Raw genomic sequence first — 19,645 nt, 5'->3', positions numbered from 1 at the left:
CTGCCACGCCTCTAGGGCAGGAGCCCAGGAGTCCATGGAGTCTCGCTGGCTCATCAAAATCATGGTGCACCCCATGCCTGGAAGGCTCCCCAGGCCACTGCCCAGGGTTGCTTCTCAGATAAGGTGTCAGCAGTCATTTCTGTTTGACATGAACTGAAGGCCTGTGGTGGCCTCAGGGCTGGGAAGACAGTGGCTGTGGGGAGTTGAACTGAGGTCCAGCCAGTCAGAAGGTTCCCACTCCCTGGGGAGATGGGCATACCAGTCAATGACTTCAGTACGATGCCCTCAGCTCTTGGACGCTGGGGCCCTGAGGAGGGCTTCTCACTCAGGCTGGCGTGAATGGGAACAAGGCCCTAGGGTTGCAGAAGTCTCACAGGGTCTCTAAGATTGAGGAGGAGGAACCCCGGGGAGCAAGGAGACACACTGATGTCACAACGCTCTGACACTTTATTGTGCTGACATGTGTGGAGGCTGCCCCTACAGTCAGCCCAGGAGCCCCCTGAAGGCAGGGACTGTGACTTTATCTATTATCTATTTCTGAGACCTAAAAGTCGCTCAGAGCTTGCAACATATCTGGAGCTTGGTAAATATCTCAGTTTAAACAAATGAATGCAGAAATAAACAGATCATTATCTAAGATGTGGAGCTATCCTGGCCAAAAAGAATTGGAAAATGGCTTATAGTTACAGGTTAAAAGAGGCTTTGCATGCTCATCCTACCTCCCTGCCAAGCAGGTGAACAGTGAGGGCCCCAACATCCCTGGGAAGCCTGGCTGGAGGGGAAATTTTGGAAGCCATTTGTCTTGACTTAACCAAGTCAACTATAAATTACTTCTTGAACTTCTTGAATATATGCGGCTTAGTGATGGTGCCACAGGGAATTTGTGGGTTGTTTTGGGAATGATTTCTTAAAGCAATTTGGGCAAGTTCTACCATTTTCTCGAAGAATCTCCGTCTTTTATGAGTTCGTGGTCCTCCCCTTGGGATATTTGCAGAGATGTGACTTAATGTAGCAGCCTCCTCTGAGCTCCAGCCATCAACCTCCAGAGATTTACTCATAATCGAGGATAGATAGAACCTTCTGAGTCAACTCATTTTAAATTTTAAACTCATTAAAATGACACACAGTCCCCAGCCTGTCTTTCTGGTGGGCTGCCAACATGAAAGCAATTGATCATCACCCCACAGCTGCCACTGGCCTGGGTGGAGCTGTCTAAATATTGCGCCGTGCCTGCAGCCTGTCTTGTATGTAGTCCTAGACAGACGGCTTGGTGCTGTTTCCAAAATAACCCCCTCCATGGGGCTTGTCAGACCTGCTGGTGCCATTTAGGATGAACATTAAAAATACCTCCTCCCAAGGCAGGAAAGATCTCTTGTGTTCCCCTCACTGCTGATGATAAGGGGGCTCACGCCGGCCCTGCACTGAAACATGCAAGCTCATGGGATTGATGGGGTGCTGGGATGGCCTAAGAATGTGCTATTATAATGATGTGTGATAACCAAAGTGCTTTGCGGGCAGGGCTGGGTCTCAGGGAGGAAGTGAGCTGCCTCAGGTGGGAAGTTTAAGAGAGAGCAGTACCCGCTTACCCCAGCCCCAGTGCTACTGTGGATTTCATCTCGCGCTGTCCTCACTGCAGCCCTGTGACACGTGTGTGTGCTGAGGTCTCCTGTGCCACAGATGCCTGCGCTGAGATGTGGGGGTGGAGAGACCTCTCCAAGCCACTGAGCTCGTCGGTAGTGGGGCCAAGGCGACTCGGCGCATTACACTTCAGTTAGTACTCTCCCCGAGATCGTTAGAGAAACCGGACGAGCTTATTTTCCTTCTGACTTTTTAAAAGTGAGGATCCCTGAACACTTTAAGATCACGCTTCTGTGTAACTGAGAAGTTTTGCTTCCCTGGGGGTTTGAATTCTTCTGGAATTGTGCCTGAAGCTCCAGAAGGTGACATATGAGACATCTTTCTGGTCTGTCCCCGGCATGCAGTTCCCATTCCATTGCCACCCCGCTGACGTGGCGTTTTCACAGGCGTGTGCACGCCTTCACGCATGAGATTCCCTCTGCCTGTGGCACCTTTTGGTCTTTTGTCTGTCTGGCTAAATCCTACAGGTCCTTTAAGAGGAAACTTTTCAGGAAAGCATCCTTCTCCTCCTTAGCCAGGTTAGGTGCCCTCAATCCCCCAGCAACTGGTACACCTTGCTATCACTTATGACACAGTGTTGATAATACTGATTTTTGTATCTGGCTCCCTCTGATGCACAAGGCCGTGAGTTCATTGTAGACAGGGACAGAGCTGTGTTCATGTTTCACCCCCAGCACAGAGCACAGTGTTTGCAGATTCAATGCTTAAAAGTACATGAGAAAATGAAAACACATGTGATGTGGAGCTGCAGTGGCTTCTGCATCTGTTCAAGGCACCTTGAAGGGTCCGTTTGCTGTCATATGTCACAGGGTGTCCGTGGGTCACATTTTCTTATCGGTCTCTATCTCCTCTTGCTTTTCTCAGACGTGCTGTGCCCCAGCGTCCGTGTGGAAGGAGATCGCTTTAGGCACACCAACGGAAAAACCAAGGAAATCACAGGTAAGAGAGGAGCTTGCTTCGGTGTACTATTTTCTGGACCTAAGCATGACCCTAGTGGATTTGGGGTGTCCTCACTGACCCTGTTTCATTCCCACCTTTCACCAATGTCCTAACAGAATGGCCTGAACTGCACAGGTGGCCACTCTCATCAAAGACCCTCCCAACAGTAAGGAACATTCCCCTTGGTTCTGTTTGGCCGACTATGGACGTCCTATAGGAGCCACTCAATACTGCATTACAATGAATGAGTTTGCAAAGGAGCTGGTGAATGAGGAAGCAAATGACTGGCAAAGTGAGCAAAAGAGTGAATAATAAACGTGTTTTGGAGGAAAGGAGAGAGTGAATCAGAGTTTTAAATGTAGTTGTGAATCAATGGGTGAGAGAACAAAGAGACATGTGACTGCAGACCCAGCAGCAGAAAGAAAGACCGCAGAGTCTCCTCAAAGGCTGTCTCTGCTATGACAGAAAAGAAGTTCTGGGCCAGTGTCGGGGGGTGGCCCCGCGTGCTGATAACCCTGAACATCAATTTAGTCCTCCCTGCTGCCAGGTGTCCTGCTAAGCATTTTCAGCGTGTGATCTCAGAGAAGTTTTCCTCTCCTCTCACTCCCAGAGACATAGCTGCTTCAGCCCTGCTTCTCTGCTCCTGGGTCGGGCGCCCCCTCCCTCCCTCCTCCATTGTCCTGGGTCTCCTTGCAGCGGCATGGCAGTGAGCCAGGGGAGGTGAAGACCAGGGGAGGTCAGGACTAGGTGTTGGGCAGGTACTGCTGGTGCTCTGCCTGCCTCCCAGGGACCTTGCCATGTCGGTGTGCCGTGCTGACTTAAAAGACGCCAGCATCTGCATCTTTGTGCCTGAAGGAGTTTTTCTAGAATGGTGGAAGGCTGCTCTGCCTGTATGCACAGCAGGCAAAGTGTGCCAGGCTGTTCACACTCCTCAGCCAGTGGCTGTTGGTATAGAAACACCCCAGCTCTGCTGTTCCCTGGGTCGGATTATTCCAAGGTCTATGTGTGGCTCCATTTCCCAAATTTCTCAGCACGGCCCAGGAGCAGCCTTCCACCAGGGTAACTGGCTTTGCACCATACTCTTCATCAGCTATTTTCTTTGCCTGCCTCTTCCTCCTCCTCCCTATCAAGCACCTCCTAAATAAACTACCAGCACTTGCAGAGGAGCCCAGACAAAGGCAGTGTTATTTACCTCTCTTCTCTAGGTAGGGCACCTGATGGGTAAGCAGTGTTCAGTGAGTTGCTGTTATTATTAGGGTTTCTTTGTCCAGTGCATGAGATAAGGATAACTTTCGTCTTCTTCGCTTTGTTAACTCAATGACCTTGGAATAAGTGTACATGTAGCTGAGCAGTTTGCCCAGGGTGCAGAACCGCTGGGCAGTTTGACTTAGATGTTCCTGCTTTTTGCTTTAGTAACCCCCAGCAAAGCTCTGGCTCCTGGGTAATCTATTACCCATTCCTGTAGCTCAGATGTGCCTGCCCAGCTCTGCCCCAGACACCTCCCATTGCAAAGTAAGTTCTCAGCTTGCTGCGTTATCTACAGGTGGTTGTGTGAGCCGTGAGTCCTCTATTCCAGCATCCTGCAGTTGTTCATTGTTCAAAACATATGTCCAAAGGAGGGAATAATTATGACAATGATGCCATTCATAGCAATAATAATAGTAACAATGAATGCTTACTGAGCGCTTGCTGGATGCCAAGGGATCTACACTGGTGTACGTTTTACAGTTGGGAAAACAGATACAGAGTGATTGGGTCACTTGCCTGAGTCCGTGAGAGAGACAGTGTTCCCATCCAGACTGTCATTCAGCAAAGCCCACATTCATAAACGTTTTGCCATATGGAGTGGCCGGTCTTGGCCTTCGAGCTGTGCAATATTTGTTCCGAGGCAACTGATTCAGCAGCGTGAAGAAACGAAAGTCATGTTTGTCCTAAAAATTGGGCACACTGACCCCAATCATCAAAAGTTACTCCCTCTTTTCCTGCTATAAGAAGGCAAGGATATGGAGATTCAGAACTCTTCCTGGGAGACTGGCCACCCCAGACAGGCAGCCAAAGAAAGGGACACAGCACTTTGGCTGCTGTGGCATCCACCTAGTGGATGGCAGAGCTAATTTTACAAAAGCTGCCCTCCCTTTGCTGGCACCAAATCATCCATCCTGCCCACCATTTTCTGTCCTCTGGAACGTTGTCATATCCCTATAACCAGAATGCCAACCTCCAGCACTTCCCTGTTCCCTTCCCTTCACCAAGAGCTGTCTTTCCACAACCCAGCTTGCTTGGCTCTTAGAATCTAGTCCATGCTCCTTGGCCCTATATGAGGGTTCTGTGCTTCTGTCTCAGCTTATTCATGGGCCTATTGGAGTGCCCACCAGTCCCCGAAAATGTAATGCTCCCCTTGATTGATGACATTTCCTCTTGTTGGTATGCCCATCCTCACCTCATTCCCATAGTGAACTCCTACTCATCCCTCAAAGCCCAACTCAACAGTCACCTCCAAGAAATCACTAAAGACCCCATAGGGCCATTAGTTGCTGTTTTAGCATTCGATTCTATCCTGAGAACTCCAATCTGAAGGTGTCATAATTATTTGTTTCCTTGTCTACCTCCCCAGCAAGCATATCCACTGTTTGAGGGCAGGACCTGTCCATATTTGGGCATTCTTCTATGTGTCCTAAGGGCAGAGGACAGTACCTGGCTCAATAACTGTTGAATGAATGAGTGGGTATACGAATGAAATGAGTGAAAGTAAGAAACATGAATCAAAGCATGAACAAATGAATGATTGGGGGGCTGGATGAACAGACAGATAAAAAGATGGATGGGAGGAAGGAGGAAAGAAAGGAAAAGAGGAAAGGAGGGAGCAAGGCAGGCAGGCAGACAAATGAACAAATGAAACTGCCTGCATCATCTGGAACTTAGAATGAATCTAAAGCTGTCCTGTCATTCAATAGACTAAAGAGCAGTAAATAATTTTTCTACTTAAGAGTAACTGATTCTGGTCAGGAAGGTTCAGAAAGGGTGTCTGTGTTCATGCATGTGTGCGTATGTGCATGTGTGTGTACACATGTGTGCGCGTGTGCACATGCGTGTGTGCATGTGTACGTGTGTGCGTGTATGTGTACGTGTGTGCATGCACACATGAATAGGCAGAACTTTGCATACAGTTTTAACCCACAGCATGTGTAGAGAGTCCTGCTGAGGAGTCTGTCTGGTGATTGGGACCCTCTATCCCGAATCCTGCTGTGTTAGTCCTCAGCCAGTGGGTCCTGAAGCCTCCCCTCCCTGCTGTGGGGTCTCCCAGGAAATGAGCTCGCTATGCCAGGCGGGCACCACTAGTGTGCGGAGCAGATACCTGTTTATGCCGCTCTAAGTGCACAGAGAACCTGCTTTGTCTACCGCCTGCTCTAATTATAACCAGCCGTGAACAAATGTCCCAGCCCTGTTGAGGTTGAAGGGGGGGTTAGGGAGAGATGGAGCCTCTGACTTGCCGATTTAAATGAGATTGGATAATCAGAGTAGCTTTTGTATTCTGGAAAAAAACACACTTTCCTAAAGCTTCACCTCCAGGTTTTTCCTTATATGACTCTGGCTATTTTTAGCCCTTATCTGGGCTGTGATGGGGAGGATGGGACGGGAAGAGAGGTGGGGATGAGAGGCCTGGGTCTTAGATGGCCCTGAGGCTCCACAGCCTGGTGGGTCAATCTCCCATCTCTGAGCCTCGGTTTCCCCACCTATGTGACAGTGGATCCTACAGAAGGTCCCTGAGAGTCCCTCTCAGCTCTAATAACCAAACGTTCTGTAAATTCTAGTGACTAACAGTGTTATCCAATGTTCCTGGGAGGTTAGCTAGTTAATGCTTAGAGAATGTTAGGCAGGGTACAGGTCTCTCGCTTGGCCACAGACATCCTGGATGTCTCTCTCCCCCCGCCTGGGCCCCCACATCCAGATAATCACCAAGTCATACCCACGGCACCTCCCAAATAACTCTCCCATTCAAGTTCTTCCACCCTCCCCACCCACCCGTCTCAGCAGCCTGCTCCTCATTGGGCTCCCACCCCTCTGTCCCCCACTGCCAGAATGACCTTGGAAAACAGAAACCAGATGGTGCTTCTGCCCCATTTTAAAACCCTCCATGGCTCCTCATTGCCTGAAGAAAGAAACCCAAACTCCCCCGTGGCTGGCAGAGCCCAGCCTGCCCTGCCCTGTCCACCCCAGGGTAACCCTTGCCGTGGGTTATGACATCCCCAAGAGGCCCCGATTCTGTTCCTTGTTGGGGCCTGAGCAGCCACTAGGCGTCCAATACCTCGGTGCCCGTCTCCGTTCTGCAGTGACAACTGCTTCTTTATCTCACAGCGCCTTGCGTCACAGTCCATTTACCTTGGGAGCATTCTTCATTTCCCCTCCCAGCCCTTATGTATTTTAGGCAATTCATCTTTTCTTTCAGTGCCCTTTGCTGCCACCTAGTTACTTCCTTGATCTTCAAAGTTTTGTCGGGTTCAAATCTTTGGTTTTCTTCACTGAAACCAAAATAAAAATGAAACCAGAAAGTAGAGCATATGTTTGCTTTTGAAAACCTGTTTTATTTTTTTCTAATTTTCCCACATGTGAAGGCTAAGGGGAAACCCAGGATGAGGTGGTAATTTCTAGCGACAGTGGACAGAGCCGTGGATAGGACCAGGCCCACACCGCAGTCCCTGGCCCCGACTTCACATGGGGCGGGTGTAGGGCACACGTCCACCCGCATTCTGGATTTGCTCTCCGGCTCTCATGGAGAGCATAGGTGCCCAGTGAGGTCACCAGGGAGCCCCCTCTGAATAAGCCAGCACGTCCTGTGCACCTCCAGGCCCGACACTCTGGGAACTGCTGCCGCTATCGCCTTTGTGCAGATGAGAGGCAGAGGTATAAAGGGCTGAGAAATTGCACCCACTGTCTTGGAGATGCTGGGTCTAAGAGCAGGGCTGGGAACCCAGACATGTGTGACTGCCTTGCTCCTCTTCCCCCCATGCCGTGCCCGCTTTCACTCCCTGAATTAACCGCAGGCTTGCTGGTGCAGCAACCCCTCCCCACAGCTCCCACCCCAGACCTCCTGGGTGCTGTCTGGGGTTCCCCAGGGCAGTCACCCTGGGAGGCCATCCTTCCTCCTGCACCCCCAAGGAAGAAACCACCAGGATACCTACCACACCCCGGGCCAGTGCTGGGCCCTAGGAAGGGATGGCTTCAAAACCTGTTCCCTCCTATCCTGCCTTTGTCTCGAACAAAATCTGATTCTAAGCAGCACTATGCCCTTTACCTTTTGGTATCAGTTCCAGGGAATCATGGAACTGTGGCTCTAGGGTCGTCCTGGTCAATCTCCCCCATCTGCAGGCAGCAGCCCCACCCACTGTTGGGGGTCCCCAGCCCCACTGGGACACTTCCAGGCACATGGGACCCTGTGCACAGGTGGCCCTGTGGGTTGTCAGAAGGCCCCTCCTTCGACGGGAGCCAGTCAGTTCCGAGAGCTGCTCTTGTTTGGGAGCCCAGAGCTCTGGGGACACCTCACACCTTCTGCTACTGGGTGATGTTTAAACCACAGCTTCTGGGGCGTCCAGTCCCTGCTCACAGTTGTGCTGCAGAGAGAGGCTGCTCTCTGCATTCGTTCAGGGGATGCTTCCTAACACCTGAGCCGCCAGCATCCCCATAGCTAGAAGATCCCCAAGGACTCCCCCAGGACTCTGGTCTGGCTCTTTCTCATCACAGCTGGCAGTGGTGGGGCTCTGGGAGGGAATGGCAGAGCTGTCGCCAGGGCCTGAGGCCCCTTGTGCCAGGGGCTTTCACAGCAGGTCCCCACCGTGGTCCCCAGGCAGGGCTGATGGCACTAACTGAGCTAGTGGGACTAACCGCTGGGTGCTGGCGTTCCCGTAGGCACTTCATCATGTCATCACACTTAGTTTCATGACAGCCCTGCAGGAAATTGTTCTCTCCATTTTCCTAGTTAAGGAAACAGGCTCGACAGTATCAGATAACTTCCTCAAAGCCACTCAGCTAGAAGTCTGTGTGGGGGCAGCGTGTGCCTTGGGCTGCATTAAACACTGCAGATGCCTGATGCACATTACGCACTCACCTAGGGTTAACTCCCTTGCTCTGCACCGGACTCCACTCGCCAGCAGCACTGCCGTTCACTCCCCTCCCCCCACACTCACAGAGATGAAGGATCCTTCGCTGCAAAAACATCACACATGCAAACTCACTGTTATGCAAGAGATGAAGTTTCATTGGAAGATAGATTCTTTCCAGCCATGGGGAAAATATGATAAGTAGTTACTGATGCCAAAAACACAAAAGATGACCAAATTATACCTGTTCTCCCAGTTTCTAGACAAGGACCTGATGCCCAGGGAGACAGAGACTCAGTGAAGGTCAACTCTCCTCCCCCCATGCTTGTCCATAGCTTGCGATGGGACAGGGACAGTCACGCCCTTATTCAGGGTGAGGGATCCATTAGAGCAGGGGTCCCCAACCTATGGTGAGTTATACAATTATTTCATTATATGTTACAATGTAATCATAATAGAAATAAAGTGCACAATGAATGTAATGCACTTGAATCATCCCCAAACCATCCCCCCAGTCCCTGCTCCCTAGTCCGTGGAAAAATTGTTGGTCCCTGGTGCCAAAAAGGTTGGGGACCACGGCATGATTCGAGCATCCATGTTGAGTGAGCACCTGCTGTGTCCCAGGCACGTTCTTACATATTTTCTCATTTAAAACTCAAAGTGATCTTCTGAGATGCCAGTGCTTATCTGCAGAGCCAGAATGTGTTGCCAGCGGCAGACAGGGACACTGTGGACTGTTGCCCCCGGTCAGGCCTGATGAGCTGGTGTCGCCTGATGTCCCATGGGCAGATTAGACCTTATCTGAGAGATGGCAGGTAGGGAAGGGTGGGAGCAGAGGTTTGAACCTGAATATCTCTCATTCCAGAACGCTTATTCTTCCATTACCTTGTGCTAGCTGTATCCCAATTTCACAGAAGTGCAGAGGAAGCAAGCTCAGAGAGGTTAATGCTCATGCTCAGGGTCACACAGCTCCCGAGTAGGACTCCACCTGTGAGCGTCTGGCTCATGTGCTGGTGCCTTCCCCTCTGCACAGTTTCTCCCAGGGGTCAAGGGCACTTCACCTATGAGAGTGAGGCCACACATTCAGTTTGTGCTGCGGCCCAGCCCTGCTGGTCCAGCGTGTGGGCGGGCTGGGCCCTGTCCTCCAGAAGCTCAGCTGGTGGGCTCAGCCTGGGCCCGGTGGCAGCCCCTCTCAGCCGGCTCAGCCCACACACCTTTGTGGGCATCGATTGGGGGAGCGCCGGTGTCTGCCCCCACAAACCCACCACATCCAGAGAGGCAGAATCGTTCACGCCAGCGTGCGGAAACAGCACGGCTTGCAGGTGTGCTTTCTCCGTCCACGCTCGAACTTCTGGATGCACGTTTTCTATCTTCAGGACCAAACAGCATTTGACATTATGTCATGAATTCCATTACATAGTCGGCATGTGAAGTGCTCCTTAGAAATGGCAATGGCAGCTCTTAGTCATTTTCGGAGAACTCAATCTCAGGAAGGACCAGGGGCGGCGAAGGATCCAATACAAAAATCACCCAGGGCTTCAATCCCAGCACAGCCTTGCTCTGCTCAGAACCCTTCCCAGATCACTGCAGGCCTGCTCCCAACTGGGGCAGAGAGCCTTCCCTGTCACCACAGCCAGTTCCTCTCAAATTCTGGCCTGTTTCCTTACTCTTTACTGGCCGGAATTGCACTGTGCACTTGCACTGTGCGTTTGTTTATCTTTTGGTCTCCCCACTGGTCTCCCCACTGGTCTCCCCGGAGTTCCAGTTATCCTAGAGCCATGATTTTGTTCTTCTCCCTGCTTCAGCCCCACAGCTCACAATGCTTGGCATATAGAAGGGTCTCAAAAATATATTTTGAATGCATACAGGACATCTCGGGACAATATTTAGTGGTAGAGGATACTGTGATCATTATAATGAGAAAATAAACAATATAAAAACTATTTTATTGGCTGTTCACTGCATGCCAGATGCTATAAGAAGAGCTTTGTATCATATCATTTAAGTTTCACAGCAATGAAGTCTATGCTAAAAAATCCCCTTTTTACAGATGAAGAAACCAGTGCTCAGAGATGTCAGGCAACCTGCCTAAGGTCACACAGCAAAAACATGGTGGCTAGGAACACAACCCAGACCTGTCTAATTCTAATATTCAAACTCTCCATCAGTGCTAAACCTCTTCCTTCCCTGACATATTGTACACAGGACTTGGCAGAGAATTAGCTCTCAAAAATATATGTGGAATGAATAAATGATCTCTTTGCACAGAATTTAGTAGTAGAAGAGGTGTTAATTATTATAATGCAAGTCCTGCAAGTTCATTCCCTGTTTCTGGCAGCAGTGCTGTGTGATATTGGAAATAGTGAAGGACTCTTGCTAAAGTCTAATGGCTTAAGTGCCACCAATACCAAGAGCTGTGTTAACCCAGAGCTACAGAAACGAGTTTGACCTGGTGCCTGATCTAGACTGGCTTCCCTCTAACCTGCCGAGACCTTTCATCAGTCCTTAGGGACACAGTTTAAAGTCAGCAACGTATCACACTGTCGGCCTCCAGAACACCGAGGCCCTGCAGCAATCACACCCAGGACACCTCCTGTTTTTCTTACTCTTGACCAAGATCCAAGACTTTCTCAGCACAAGTCTGAGAACTCAGTGAACCCAGGGTCTCTGTTCTCCTGCCCCTCTGTCCTGGAGCTAAGTCGAAGCTGTACATCCCAACACTCTGTTGCTTGTGCTTCCCCCCGAACACGTATCTGAAAAGCTCCCTCCATACCTGGTACCCGGGGCAGAGAGGACAGGCTGCCTTTGCAGGGAGCGGACGTGCTTTTCCTTCATCTCTCAGGCTCTTTCTCCAGCAAACTCACCCCAGCTCTTCTCTTTGGACAGGTTTTGACCTGATGGATTTGTTCAGTGTGAAGGAAATCTTGGGGAAGAGAGAGAACGGAGTGCAGAGTTCCTATGTACGGATGGGATCCTTCCCCGTGGTGCAAAGGACCGAGTGAGTGGTCACTTCTCCTTCCAGACCTGCCCCGGATGCCTTGGGAAAGGGCAGGGGAGGGGCCCCTCAGCCGCAGTTGCGCCCTCAGCACTGAGCCGGGCTTTGACATACTCAGGGCCTGGCAAGGTCGCCCTAACGTGAAGCAACCGCACCACTGACTTGGGAATTCAACCCATTTTGTAGCCGATCTATTGCCATTGACTTCGTTGGTTCTCTGGTCCTTCTACACTCATCACTCCATCCAGATTTGGCATTAGTCATTCATTCATACGTGCGTTTTTCTGTTAATCCATTAAATAGCAAATCTTGATGGGTATCAGCACACAGCACCTACTGTGGCCCAGCCTTGCATTGCACGGCCGGCGTAGCACCTCCAGAATCCCGTAGCTGTTTTGGTGCTTGGAGACCCAGTTTCAGTGTTGACTGGGTGCCTGGACCAATGCAAGTTATTGCAGGCCCTGGTGCCTCAATTTTCTCATGTTTTCAACCCAGAATGAATGTTCCTCCCTTGCAACATTGTTGAGAGGATGTGATGTAAAGATTTGTCCAATGTCTGGCACTTATCGCGTCTTTAGTCATGGGCTAAAGATGTTAGCAAAATACATTACCCATGCTTTTCACGTGGGTGGATAGATCTTTGGAAAACAAAAATCGTACTGCATCATGCCACTTCTCCCCCATCTTAAAACTCTTGAATTGCTGCCAAGTATTGTTAAAATAAAGGACCGGAAGGGAAAGACCCTCGTGTGACCTGGCCCTGTCCTGCCTTGTGGCCTCGAGGCTCATCCCCAGGCCTCTCCATCTACCTCCTCTGTCTCTGTTTGGGGGGACATGCCAGGCACCCACCTCCCCCATGAGGCCTTTGTTTATGTTCGTCCCTCTACCTGGGACACTTGTTCTGCTCATCCCTCAAAGTATGCTCAACTGTAATATTATGCTCTCAAGGGTGCCTTCCCCAAACTCTCGGACTACCTACTCTCCTCACGACCTATATTTGTGCACAAAACATGGCAAAGTTGAAGCTGCCTAATCAATTGCACAATTACTTTTCTCTCCCCTGCTCAGTGAGGAGCTCTAGGAAGGAGCCGAGCCTTGGTTTTACTGCAGACTCTGAACTGCACTGAACTAAGCCCCATTCAGAGTAGGAGATTATTAAATATTTGCTGAATAAATGAATCAATCAACTCATAATGAGGGAAAAGGCTCTGTGGGATACTAGCCTGGCAAAGGTGGGCTTTGAATGCTAGGTCTCAGAGCTTAGAATTTTGCATGCATGCAATCTTTTTTTTTTTTTTTTTAATTCAATAACCGTTCTCTGAGTGCTAGCCATGCAGCAGGCATTGTGTCAGACTCTAATGTCATCTCATCCGTGGTTCCCAGTGTCTGGGTTTGATGAGATTTTATAGAAGAGACGAGACAAGTCACTTTCTCTCACTGAGCCTCGTTTCCATGGAACGGAGACAGTAGTCACTGACAGCCAACTCTGAAAAGAGTCATGTCTCCCCGGACAGTGAGGGTTGCTCTCTCTACAAAGACATGCAGATGCTGCGTGATGTTGTTATTAATCCCCTGGCTGTCTGGTCAGACAGATTTCACCTCCTTCAACGGAGAAGTCAGTGCCGTGGCCATCACCTGGGGGCATGCAAGGAAGAACAGAGTCTGGGCTCCACCTCCGACTTCACTCCCTCTTACTCCTTTGGCCTAAATTGCCCAATTCACCATCCGTACCACTTATAAGCAGAAAAAAATCACATGCAACACCACTTTACAGAGAAAAATGCAAAAGAGAAAGAACAGAATTCAGGAAGGAAAGCAAAAGTGACACAACTCCAGGGGAAGGGCTCACCAGAGGACCCTCCCACCTGCTAATGGTGTGTCCTCCTGGTGAGACACGTGGGTCAAACAGTGGAGTTGGTTTGGGCAATGCCATGTGGGTCGTGGGACTGGACACTGTTTCTGGGTAAGTGATGTGGACTCACGTCGCGCTGGGAGTTGCTCTGAGGAGGAATTTCTGTCTGGTTTCACATTTGTTTTAATGACAGAACACCTGAGACAATTCAAACCAACAGAGCTCTGACATTTCAAAAAAGATTATCATCCTTTATTTCAAATGCTTTGAAATCTATATACACGCATGTACAATTTTAATTTGCGGGTTGATTTTGTTCATAATGAAAAGGCATGTCACTTTCAATATTTACACTGTTTCTCACTTGTTTAACATTTAAAGGGCATTTTACATACTTTATCTCTCACTACAATAAAATGAGGTGCAATATACTATTCTCATTTATCTGGTACAACATATGAGACTCAACATGGTACAGTCACTTGTTCAACATCTCACAGTTCAAAGGAAGAAGAGGTTGGCCTCGAACTCAGGTCCTCTGATCTGAAACCCTTTACCTTTTTCACTGTAATCTCATAATCTGCTGCATTATTTGTGGGAAGAGTTGAATTGAGCCATTTTCTTTCCTTGGATGTTCTCTGTTAATGACCTTTACCCTCCTGATGATAATATAATATATATTGTAATATATATGTAAGCGTGTGTATATATATTAAATGTGTAGGACACATATATGCACATATGTATATATGGATAGATAGATCTATGAGAAAACATCTTTAGGGGAACAAAAAGGTCATTAACAGAGAAAATGTCTATCTTTTCTTAGGATACACACACACACACAGACAATGTGTGTATTTCAAAGGTATAAGAAGAATATGTGTTCAGAAAAAAAACAGTAGTATAGTTGGACTCATTAAGGAAATAAGGAAAGAAACAATGAAATTAAATATCCATCTGTGGCTAAAAGCCTGTGTCTGTAGACCTAGGTGGGAAGGTCCCATCTTCCTCCCAGATGGTCCATGACCAGGCTGTCCCTGAATCCCGAGGGAGGCCCCACTGCTTTGGGGTATGAGCTCTGCTCCTACTGCCTGGATGTGACCCTGGGTGAAATCCCAGCTCAGAGAATGACTTTAAACAACTGGGTCTTCATCTGCCAGCTTGTGTCTGTGAAGTGAGAATCTGAGAAGACCAATCTTCGCTCACAGGTTCTTTAGCCAAATGAAGTCCCTGAAGATCTGTGAGTCTGAGAACCAGGAACTCAGACGCCTCCCCACTTCCCTTCCTGGCTGTCTGGCCAGACAGATTCTGCCTCCTCCAACAGAGAAGTCAATGCCATGAACATTCCCGAGGCAGCCCCCGCCCACAGGGCAGGCTGTGGCTCCGCGCTGGAGGCTCTACGGAGTCAAGGTGCCGTCAGCCGAGGGTTAGGAGAAGACTTCCGAGGTTAGCCCCTAGGTCACCAGCCATAGCATGTTGACTTTACCCTTCAGATCCCAGGTGCCCTCAGCTATAGCATGAGGATCTTCCTAAAGTCTTGCAAGAAAGAAATGAGATAATATATAAAAAGTTAGTATCAAGCTTGTATTAAGCCCGCAAAAAATATTTGTTTTTTGTACCTTAGAATTTCACATCACATGAGATCCTATGTATCAGTACTTTGCTGGATCTGAGAAACACTGTGGAAAAGCAAGCTAAACTTCATTCTGGTAGGATATAAGTCTAAAAGATCAGTGGTTCTCAACCAGGAGAGATTTTGCCCTCACCCCCAGGGGACATTTCACAGTATCTGGAAGCATTTTTGTTGTCACAGCTGGGGATGGGACTAGGGGTGCTACTAAGCATCCTATGGTGCACAGGACAGCCCCCACATCGGTATTGTCTGGGAAGCTTCCTCCAGGAAAAGTAGCAGACCCTGCACTAGCACTGGGGAAAGAAAGATTTCTCCATGGAAACAGCGTGTTGACAGTTTTCAGTGTTCTTCATTCCTTCAACGTTTATGCTGTGCCTGCCATGCCGCTGGCGTCCTGGTGGGTGCTGAGGGGCAGGATTTGTCACTTTCCTCACTGGGGACTTCATGAGGATAATGTGGGGAGCACAAAGGGACAGAAGACAGGTGGCCATGAGTTGAAATGGGGAGAGATGGGGAAATGAGAGAGAGATAGAGATAACTTTTTTCTAGCACCCTATTGGGGAAGAGACAGAGAAAGGGAGAAAGAGGGAGATTGCGCAGGTGCTGGCTGGGGACGTGCATCACGGGAGGCTTGGTTTTGGCTGTGCGTGGGGGGTTATGTGCTGACTCCAGAGAGGCAGGAGGGAGTGCAGGTGCCTTGTTCATGGCACAGAGGAAGATGAGCAGCTGGCTTGAGAATGCTCTGAGAAGGGAGGTACAGGAATGGGATTTTAGTACCTGTGGGGGAACCAGTCCTGCAAAGGAGGGAATTAGCAATTTTCATTACTGAATTTGGAAGAGAAAGGGCAGTTCCAGAAATGGCTGGGGTGATGCAGCAAGGGGTTGAGGACCACACAGGTGAGGGGCTGGCTCCACAGGTGTGGTGGGAACCCAGGGCTTGGTGTAGAAAGGAGGTGTCCTGTGTCTTAGTCCATTCCAGCTGCTATAAGTACCACAAACTGGGTGGCTTATGAACACCAGAAATTTCTCACCATTCTGGAGGCTGGAAATCAAAGACCAAGATCCTCATCCTTTCACTCTCACCTCACATGGTGGAAGGGGTGAACAAGCTTCCTGGGGCCACTTTTATAAGGACAATAATCCCGTTCATTAGCGCTCTGTCCTCATGATATCATCACCTTTCAAAGGCTCCACCTCCTAATACTGTCACCTTGGGGGTTAGGATTTCAACATACGGATTTTGGGGGACACAGACATTCACACCATAGCATCTTGGTGCACGGGGCAGGGAACCGAGCAGGATGAAGGCATAGCAGTTTGGCCTTGATAAGAAGAAATGGGGCAGGGGGAGGTGAGGCCAGGGAGACCCTGCTGCATTCGATCTGTGGAGTGGGCCTGTGGCATTTCTTGTTGAGGTTTTTGGTCTCAGTGGTGGTGGAGAGATGGAAGCTGATGCACACCTGGTGGGGGGGTAGTTTGGAGGTGCTGAGGGTGGCTGCAGGAAGACAACGAAGAGGCCATGGATGATGGTCTACAGAGGGTCACTTTGTGGCCCTGCCCTCAGGAGAAGGCAAGAAAGGAGGGCCTAGAAGGTGGGTTGTAGACATGTTCAGGAGGTCACATTGGTAGGGCGTACTGACTTAGGATGTGTGGACTTCCTTCGTCAGCTCCCTGCTCTTGGCGCTAAGCCTGGTGTGTCTGTCTCCATTTTTCTCCAGGGACGTGTTCCCCCAAGGTTTGCCTGATGAATATGCCTTTGTCACAACCTTCCGGTTCAGGAAAGCGTCTCGGAAAGAGGACTGGTATATCTGGCAGGTCATCGACCAGTACGGCATCCCACAGGTACGGGCGGCTCTGCCTCCTCACAGTGGTCCCCAGCATTGTTTCCCTGTCTCAGGGGATGGCACCCTCCCTCCCCATGTTTTCTTCAGGGCCCTTGGTCCTGAGCCTAGAGAGATGGAGAGTCTGGTGTGTAGGGGCCCAGAGACCCAGTGGTTTTCTTATGAATGAAGCTCTGGGTCCTGCCTTCTCCCACCTCTGGTGTGTTTCACCTTCCAGATCCCGAGAAGACAGAGCAACCTTCCAACAGCACATAGTCCAGTGAGGAAAGACAAATCTTCCAATTAAAGCCATCACTACAGTCTGTCCCTTTGAGATGAAAGCAACACTATTTTTCTCTGCCAGATCCAAATCCCCTTGTTCTCAGAGTTCATAGACCAACCATATTGTTGTCATCTGGAAAAAGAACTGTGTGGAGACATTGCTCACCTTCCACATGAAGACACTGTCTAGATATTCACTTGGGCTTGAAATAAAATAAAAACATTCTTAAGCAGCTGGACTCCAGCAACCATATTCATGGACTACCCTCTGAGGAAGCTCCTCCAAGACAATGACCTCACTCTCCTGGGTGCAAGCCAGACCCTCGTGTGACATGCACTTGCTTGTCAACATACATGCTCATAGCATGAGCTAAGGATTATCCTGAGTGCTTTATACATTTTAACTCCCTTAGTCCTCATAAAAACCCTATGAGCATGTTCTACTGTTAGCATCTCCTAGAGGAGGAAACAGCCACAGAGAGGCTAAGAAATTTGCCTGTTTTCGCAGGTAATAAGAACAGGAGTTGAGATTTGAACCCAGGCAGTTGGGCTCCCATGTCTGTGCTTTTAACCATAGGCTCAACTGGCTCCTATTCTAAGCCTGTGGAGTCAGTTGTCCTGTTGGAATAGTTTTCTGTAGCATCTCTGGTCATACAGAGATGCAGAGACCTTTTCAGACCTGACTGCTGAGAGACCTGATTTCCTAAGTGTGGGTGGATGGCTGAACTGAGGAGGAGGGGTTCTTCTCCAGAGGCAGCTTTTCTGGAGGGCGGGCAGCTCCTTGTGTTCCTGTCCAATTCCCTCTCCGTTTGCACAGGGCTTCCTTCTCCAGTTTCTCAGGGTCTGGCGCAGCAGGGCTGGGCACCTGCCATGACATTCCTGTGGGGTGCGCCTGCACCACCCCCTCAGTCTGGGTTCTCTTCCTTCATGGCATTTGCAGGGCTGTGTGTGCTCGCTGCTGCCGTGTCCGCATCCTCTCTATTTCTGGCAGAATGAGCCGTGGGTTGAAATACCACAGAGCCAGGCAGAGACTCAGTCTGCCCTGATAGATGAGGTGCATTTCTGAAGAGGCCCCCGACAATTCACTATCGTCAAACCAGGCATGGTTGATGGCCCCTCACTGGATGTGCCTGTGATGGTCACCTCCACGCTGTGGGGAAATTCTGGCTAGTGTTTCTATCCAGGAAAAAATGGATAAAGGCCTGCAAGAAGGTGATCTGTGCACACAGTGGTGTTGGTGGCATGGCCATGCACTATGCCAGTCATCATGGCTCTGTAGATGGAGACGTTAATATACAGGTAGAGATGATCCTGGTTTCATTTGCTACGTGTCAACACCCATTTGTCATCTGGGGAAACTGAGGGGCATTCACTCATTCCAGATGTGACAAAGGGACAGGATGGAGGCTGGTGTGGCTGAAGCAGAGGGTGGTGTGTGTGCATGTGTGTGTGTGTGTGTGTGTGTATGTGTGTGTAGATGGGTAGTTAGCCATGAGGTTCCAGAGGTGGAAGAAGGCCAGATCTCATAAAGCCTCATCAGGCTAGCGTAGGGACTTTTTGTTTGAGAACAGCCTATGGGGATATACACAGGCCTAGAAACAGGGGAGCTGATTAGGAGAATACAGTAGTAGCCCAGGCAGTAGACGATGCTCTCTCAGACCAGGTAGGAATAGTGACACTGGGAGAAATGATCAGATTCTGAAAGTATTTTGAAAGCAGAACCAATAGGACTTGCTGATGGATCTGAGATATGAAGTGCCTTCCCTGAGGACACCCAGCTGGTATTGGCAGACACAAATTTCACAAGGGTGCCACCCCTTGTGCCACCCCTTGCTCTATATTGTGCAAGAGAGAGAAACATTGAAGGGAAAGCCACATTCCTAGGAAGCTGTAAAGATGGTTCAGGGACACATGGCTCAAACATAGGAAACTATTCTCAAGAAATAGAAGACCACGTCTTTGCAATTGTGAATTGTGCTACAATAAACATTTGAGTACAGGTATCTTTTTGATGAGAAGTCTTCTTTTCCTTTGGGTAAATACCCAGTAGTGGGGTTGCTGGATCAAATGGTAGATCTACTTTTAGCTCTCTAAGGAATCTCCGTACTATTTTCCATAGAGGTTGTACTAATTTGCAGTCCCCCTACAGTGTATAAGCATTTCTTTCTCTCTGCATCCATGCCAGCATCTATTGTTTTTGAACTTTTTAATAAAAGTCAACCCAAGTGTCCATCAATACATGAGTAGATTAATAAAATGTGGTATATGTATACCATGGAGTTCTACTCAGCCACAAAAAATAATAGTGATATAGCACCTCTTGTACTATCCTGGATAGAGCTAAAACCCATTCTACTAAGTGAAGTATCCCAAGAACGGAAAAACAAG

General features: G+C 49.2%; 1 protein-coding gene across 1 annotated transcript in view; it reads left to right on the top strand.

Moving 5' to 3' along the window:
• COL22A1 (collagen, type XXII, alpha 1) overlaps positions 1-19,645 on the top strand; it is a 253,420-nt gene that overhangs the window by 25,857 nt on the left and 207,918 nt on the right. The window contains exons 3-5 of the mRNA XM_012648005.1: positions 2,503-2,577; positions 11,559-11,670; positions 16,874-16,997. Coding sequence (XP_012503459.1) covers positions 2,503-2,577; positions 11,559-11,670; positions 16,874-16,997 — 311 coding nt within the window. The remainder of the gene's footprint in view (positions 1-2,502; positions 2,578-11,558; positions 11,671-16,873; positions 16,998-19,645) is intronic.

This window comes from Propithecus coquereli, unplaced genomic scaffold (genome assembly GCF_000956105.1).
Source record: "Propithecus coquereli isolate 6110/MARCELLA unplaced genomic scaffold, Pcoq_1.0 Scaffold28, whole genome shotgun sequence".
NCBI lineage: Eukaryota > Metazoa > Chordata > Mammalia > Primates > Indriidae > Propithecus > Propithecus coquereli.
This window is presented reverse-complemented; position numbering and strand designations above follow the sequence as displayed.